Below are 6,256 nucleotides of genomic sequence, written 5' to 3' on the forward strand. Positions count from 1 at the left end.
TTCACCCAGCACATAAGTATATTTTTACATATTTTTATTTATTTATGTGGTATGAAGTATAAACAATGCATATAAATATTAACCCCAGGCTGTTTGGATTAAATGCATTAAAAATAACTAATTGTATGCTTATAAATCAGTATGTTCTGCATCAATTACTTTTTAAGAAGGATTTTCCATCACAACATCGATAGCCTCACTAGCCGGGCTCCTATTGTTCTGACACGAAACATCGTTGAAAAGCCGGCTTTTGATAATTTGTGTCATCAGTCCATGAATAACTTCAATGGTTGTTTTGCACGAGTCTTTCGTTGCTTTCGCCAATTTATCTTCGCCTTTCTTCTCATGAGGGTCGCTTCCAATAATTATACCACTCCGTCCCAAGGAATTTTCAGACTGTTCTAATTTTTCAGACAAGTCGAATATTTGACCCGTAGTATATTCTGCATTCTAAGGACAGAATAAGGAAATATTTATATGACACCCTCACAAGTTTGAAATTATATCAATACTTCGACATTATAGTTGAATAACGCTGTCGCTCACCGTGAGAAGGCTGGTCGAGCTCAAAGTGTTAACCCAATACTTATTCCACAAGGAATCTAAAAGTCTACGATCCAGAGAAGACTTGAAATATGTTACATCCAGTGAATAGTATTGCTTGCAGTGGACCCCAAAGTCTTCAATTTTATTCAATGGAATGGTCTGATACTCCGACACTTCCTCACTTGGAGGTTTGTAGCCCTGAAAAATTGTCACCAAACGAATGTTGCAATTGTGGTCGAATCTTATTTCGTTGTTTTGGTCGTTTGATTCAATTCATTATGAATTATTGAATTAGAGTATGATTAAAGAATTACCTTAGGATATGTCCTAAATGCTCCAAGACACACCTTCCCTGCAGAAATAGTTCTTGTAGGATCCACCACAATGGCGACAAATGGTTCCTGGTAGCTTTGATTCAACAACTGAGTGGAAACATCAATTCCAGATAGCCAACATCCATAACCCGGATGTGAATGATACCATCCTATTGCATTCTCCATTCGGCCAACCTTTCGTTGAATAAAGTCAATATTATTTTTTTAGTACACTGAATCATATAAATATAATGCATATATTTTGTGTCACTTACCTGCTTGGCAGCTGCAAAAATAAAGACATTATAATTAGTTATTAATTTATTATTGTGCACTCAAGACGCGCAAATAAACTCTCAACTTTGGAAGGAAGCTCCATTTCCTATTCTATTCTTAAAAATCAATAACTAGTACAATCATAAAACGGTAGAAGACTATTATAAATATGAGGATTTAAACATTACTGGCTTTGGGGGATCGCGCAGACAGAAGAAATATGTTAAAATTTCTTAGCGGTTATGAAGTCAATTAAATGCACCACTTTTAAGAATACATTTTTCTAATGTTTTATATATTAATGACAGTTATTGTGCGAGTACTTATAATAAATTTAAAGTTATCTACACGGTACCTTCAATATAAGCCGTCATGTACTCGTATGCTTGAGCTTGGGCGTTCACCCGAGTTTCAGTCCCTTCTACTGGAAGAGCAAATGAGTCCATCACAATCATCGAGTTACCATCAACCTACGTTAGTAATCATTAGTCGTTATATTTTCCAATTGTTGAAATCACTATTTTAAATGTATGTTTTACTTTTCCAAGAAGTAGTCCCATAACTTCCAAGGTTCCTCCAGACCGAGAATGCATTACCATTTTCAACAATGCCAGAGCTGATATTTTGATGTCTTTGAAGAAATGCGGACTACAAACAACAGTTTGGATAAATTTGATGATCAGACTTTTTGATTCTGAAGACAACTATTGCTTATAATAATGCGTAATTAAGTGTGGAATGTTATACTCTCTTTCCCATGGCTTGGTGGTGAGAATGTCCTGCTGTTGCTGCCGGTCATAGTGATAAATTTCGTCGACTGCTGAAATTGTTTCGATATTATTCGACAGCTCCCAAGTCCGTTGTGCTATCGTGGCTTGAGAATCTCCACCGGCCGTACCCGTCCCATTGCCTCCACTCGCCATGTCGCAACGTTTGCTTTACTCTGTTGTGTATCTGAAACCACTAAATGAAATCAGTGTCGTTATATTATTAATTTAAATCAGAAGGCAATTACCAAACTGTTCCTTAAATGAAGTGAGTCGTCGAAAAGATCTGCAAACCGAGAGAAATATTGAACGTCAACAGCTCGCGGCTCCACCAAAACACATTTTCCACTCAATGCTACCACGAGCAGAGGTATATACCTCTGCTCCTCTATAACTTTCTCCAGATGAACGCATGCTTTGCTTTCTCCAGTATTTAACCCTTTAACGTGTATGATTGATGACAAGAAAATGCATTAAATCGGGGACACTATAATTATGTTGTGGTCATGGCGCGGGAGGAGAAATTAGGAGTTTTTAATAAAACTAGAAAAACTGAAAAATCAAAAATTTAACATTGAGTTGTATAGGGAAATATCCAAATTTTTGGGAAGAAAATCTTCAAATTTAGCCTTGTGTTGGCATAGGAGAAATACCTCAAAATTGCAACAAATTTTAGGTCGCGGAGAGAAAATGGTGAAAATCAATGACCTCCTAGAAACGACAATTGTCGTCCTTCCGCGCCATGACCACGATTTTTTAGGACGACTTTTGTCGTACTCCCGAATTAAACCATTTCTTATAAAACGACTATTGTCGTCGTTACAGTTTAAAGGGTTATGCAAATGTAATTTCCGGTATGAATATGTCAAACATAAAGGATCACTACATGGTTTCTTGAATCCGTTCATTAAGAAGTAGGCATATAAGCAGTGAGATGAAGAGAAATCATGTCGTGTTAACTGTGGTACAAAAGGCGATCACAGATAAATTATTTACCTAGAAACTCTATTCAACTTGCTTTCTAGGTTTTATAGGAAGCAACTTGAGAGTCATGAGAGGATAAGTAGTGCTTTTTATATAACAAGATTTCAACATTCGTATTGAAAGGTCAATCAAAATTAATCCAAAATTAATTAATAATTGAAAACGTATCAGGTTTTATGTGGCAAGCTTATGACGTCCATCATACTTAGGTTATTATACAAATACCACAGTACAAGTTTAACTGACAGTTTTATATTTAATAAATGAGTTAATCGCTGAAACGAAACGAAATAAAATGTTAATGTTAGAGCACTGATCTACGTTGATTGATTATTATAAAACCAAACTATTCAATTATTTGCATTAACAGTAAACGTTCTCGGCAATGTGGGATTGTATTGGTATTGGCGACTTTGGAATTTTGCATAGGTGCCATGAATGGGAAACTTGCTATGCATAGGCATAAACATAAATCTTAAAATCGTTGCTGGTTGATGAAATTCATGAAGTTTTACCTCGTGTTAGATTGGAAAACGAAGCAGGATTTAGTTATGTACCCACGAGATTAGGCAATAATTCAATGGGTCAATATATGCAGGCGTCTGTAAAAGTGAGGCTCTCAAAGCATTTAGGTTGGAATCCAACCTAAATTAAAATTACGCGTTGGGGAGACAGAAACGTTTTCCATATTAAAGTTTGCTCATAGTTAATTAGATGTTAAACGTACGAGGGGAAAATGATACATTTTAAGTCATAACGTATCTCAAAGCTTTCACCGAATACATGTTTTTTCTTTTTCAGCTTTCTTTGTATACGTCGCATGAAACAGTACAATTTCAGCATGCGGCTCACCGTTTATATGCTGATGTTTGCGTCAGATGAAAAGTCGTATGAAAAGTATGACGCAACAACGCTGGTAAACGTTTCTTTGTAATGCATAAGACAATCAGTTATCTTAATGTGTGCGAAACTAATATTTTATTTATCTCATATAATGTTAACAACGAAACATTTGAATCATGGGTTATAGGCATAAATATGTAATTAAAATATAATAAATCAGATCATTGCTTTCTCTCTCCAATAAAGTGTATATTTCTCTTCTACATTCCCAAATTGTTGATGAATTAACTGTCCATAAATCACTGACTGCGTTTAAAATTGCATTAAAAGCGATTTTTGGACAAACACTAGTTTCATGATTAACGTCATTATCATTCTGTTTGTATGCTTTCTCAATCCACCAACGACTGCGAGTTGATCTCGTTTCCGACGTAGACAACGTTTGATAGGAAACGCACAATTTGGCTTGTTTATAAAAAATGCAATCATCTAAATATTTGACGATTTCAAAAATTACGTAAACTAATACTCACAAATTTTATCAACAATTGAATGCAATATATCGAATTTGTTACTTGGACAAGTCAATTTTAAAGCACTTTTTATAAGAAAACTTTTCAAACTAGTAGTGACAAACGTTTGCGACAAAAAAAACGAATTTTGGTGTGACGATCATTCTTCACTCTCCATAAGTTCCGGAACAGCATCGTCTTCTTCAGAATGACTTGCATTTTGCTGCTGCCTCGCGATTCTTTGCATGATTTCAGCTCGGCAGAGGGGATTTGGGAATATTTGTAACAAACTGGTTGGAACGACTTTTCGCAGAGACACACAAACTGGACACTCTGCTTTCACACAGTATTTCCAGTGAATTAAAATCTGTCTTGACGAGGCGCAGTGGGTTTGTGGGCAAGTTCTTCCAGCTTTACAGGAGTTTAAATGCAGTTGAACAGTCTTCATGAGTCCGCAGAAAGGGACGTTGCACGGCTGAACAATAACAAATAAATCATCTCATTAGAATAATTGTCGCTTGGGTATTATACACTCCGGTGGTGATTGGTAATGCAATATCATGTGACCCATGTTTTAATTATTACCTGAGACGAGGATGTATCACGAGTCGTGTTAAGGAGATCTCGACGTCGACACACAATCGCGTGGAGCAGAATGACTAATTGTTTCCGTATCAGGAGTCGTTTCTGCTCTACGGATTGGTCCGACAGCGTGCCACCCCCACTCACAGGATGTTGGGGTGCAACGCGTGGTGGCATCGGCGCCACCGTTGCGGATACTGAAGCGGTTAGGTCGTGGACACGAGACGATTGCAACTCCCTGGTCGCAGGAGGTCTGATCAGCGCCTTCAAATTGGACTTGTGAAGACATGGTGATCCCAATGGCTTCATGGTGAACGAAATTCAGAAATCTGACCAATGAGTTATTATTAGTCTCATATCAAAATTGCATTTCTTATCAAGCGCATCAATAAGCAAGATTCGCAGCGGATTTGTCTCAAGTTTCACTAATAACTGTCTCACGGTGAGACTCTCACCTATTGATTTACTGGAATTGTAGTACAATCCTCGGAGATCCCTCACTCACTGTCTCTCACGCTCACGGCTCAAAGTGTCTCACTTTTCTCAACAGGCAGAATATCACCGTCTCAACTTTCCTCCTCTCCACTCAGCACGATTCTACCAATCCGAATACATTTCGCACTTGTAAATTTCAATAATTTACTAAATCACTATTAAAACATCAAAATTGATGCAAAACGTCGAGCACTTGAGAATCTTTTGCTTGTTGTTATTTATTTTTGACTTATAATCTTGCTCACCAGTTTTTCAACTTTATGGGGTCGGGTATCGCTTCGATAAACTCCAATTGTAAAAAAACTCACTCGTACTTGCACTTATTCCTTCCACGATTTTTGAAGAATGACGGGATGACTGGGCACTATGAACCCTTTTATTCTTTTGGTTTGATAGGAAACTGTAAACAGTCTGGAAGTGCGTGTAGCTTTAGCAGCTTGATATACAACGACACGGTCCAGCCGGATTGCACGAGACAAAACGTGTGACACCAAGGCAAGTGCAGCAGTGAATGCAAAAGTGTGTGCGTATCGTATTTGAAGGTCTCTCCTCGGTTCGACCCAATCGTTGGCTTTGCTCTAGTCATCACGTAGTACGTCGTACGATGGGCTGTGCACATCGATGGCCAATTTTGCATGCGTTTCTTGCGAGAAGTGGATTTCGCTTAATGCACAGACCTCACTCGTTCAATGAAAATGCTGAAAACTCGTATGCTCATCATGCTACTAGATCGTATGTTGTTTTGGGGTTTTGATGATGATGGCTAAGTGATGACGAAATACCGTAAATTCTAAAAACAAGCCCCGTCAACGCGTGCCAACGTTTACAAAACCGAGCTTACATAGAAAATGCCGGAAGTAAACTTGTAAAAGTCTCAAAATACCTCTTTCCATACTTGCATTAAGTCATATGGAAATTGGAATAGAATCCTAGTTTT

The 6,256-nt window shown here is 37.6% G+C and overlaps 2 protein-coding genes across 5 annotated transcripts; both read right to left on the bottom strand.

Annotated features, from left to right (window-relative positions):
* Nucleotides 1-17: 17 nt before the first annotated feature.
* Nucleotides 18-2,261, bottom strand: LOC110858356 (COP9 signalosome complex subunit 5). 3 transcript variants are annotated; one of them, XM_022107102.2, is made up of 8 exons: nucleotides 2,152-2,261; nucleotides 1,884-2,090; nucleotides 1,676-1,784; nucleotides 1,492-1,606; nucleotides 1,136-1,146; nucleotides 861-1,055; nucleotides 547-744; nucleotides 163-450 (listed from the first exon to the last, which is right to left on the bottom strand). In XM_022107102.2, the coding sequence occupies exons 2-8, from the start codon at nucleotides 2,057-2,059 to the stop codon at nucleotides 163-165; spliced, it is 1,092 nt and encodes a 363-aa protein (XP_021962794.1). In that variant the 5' UTR covers nucleotides 2,060-2,090; nucleotides 2,152-2,261. The 3 variants fall into 3 exon arrangements, with proteins under 3 accessions (XP_035714592.1, XP_021962794.1, XP_035714591.1); XM_035858698.1 differs by having other exon boundaries at nucleotides 1,884-2,099; nucleotides 2,152-2,222; XM_035858699.1 differs by lacking the exon at nucleotides 2,152-2,261 and having other exon boundaries at nucleotides 18-450; nucleotides 1,884-2,059.
* A 1,581-nt stretch (nucleotides 2,262-3,842) lies between these two features.
* Nucleotides 3,843-6,010, bottom strand: LOC110858443 (protein cbp-1). 2 transcript variants are annotated; one of them, XM_035858751.1, is made up of 4 exons: nucleotides 5,565-6,010; nucleotides 5,280-5,421; nucleotides 4,828-5,153; nucleotides 3,843-4,717 (listed from the first exon to the last, which is right to left on the bottom strand). In XM_035858751.1, exons 3-4 carry the CDS (start codon nucleotides 5,131-5,133, stop codon nucleotides 4,403-4,405), a joined length of 621 nt encoding a protein of 206 aa, XP_035714644.1. In that variant the 5' UTR covers nucleotides 5,134-5,153; nucleotides 5,280-5,421; nucleotides 5,565-6,010; the 3' UTR covers nucleotides 3,843-4,402. The 2 variants fall into 2 exon arrangements, with proteins under 2 accessions (XP_035714644.1, XP_021962918.1); XM_022107226.2 differs by having other exon boundaries at nucleotides 5,280-6,010.
* Between the last annotated feature and the right edge of the window lie 246 nt (nucleotides 6,011-6,256).

The sequence above is a fragment of the Folsomia candida genome, unplaced genomic scaffold (genome assembly GCF_002217175.1).
Source record: "Folsomia candida strain VU population unplaced genomic scaffold, ASM221717v1 Fcan01_Sc021, whole genome shotgun sequence".
Classification (NCBI taxonomy): domain Eukaryota; kingdom Metazoa; phylum Arthropoda; class Collembola; order Entomobryomorpha; family Isotomidae; genus Folsomia; species Folsomia candida.

What these genes read in the sequence shown, in the direction of transcription:
- LOC110858356 (XM_035858699.1), bottom strand. Translation starts at nt 2,059, where the DNA reads ATGGCGAGTGGAGGCAATGGGACGGGTACGGCCGGTGGAGATTCTCAA. An exon ending in TGGGACTACTTCTTGGAAAA is followed by an intron (nt 1,607 to 1,675) that starts GTAAAACATACA and finishes TTACTAACGTAG; the next exon opens with GTTGATGGTAACTCGATGAT. An exon ending in CATTTAGGACATATCCTAAG is followed by an intron (nt 745 to 860) that starts GTAATTCTTTAA and finishes ACAATTTTTCAG; the next exon opens with GGCTACAAACCTCCAAGTGA.
- LOC110858443 (XM_035858751.1), bottom strand. Translation starts at nt 5,133, where the DNA reads ATGAAGCCATTGGGATCACCATGTCTTCACAAGTCCAATTTGAAGGCG. An exon ending in GTGATACATCCTCGTCTCAG is followed by an intron (nt 4,718 to 4,827) that starts GTAATAATTAAA and finishes GTTATTGTTCAG; the next exon opens with CCGTGCAACGTCCCTTTCTG.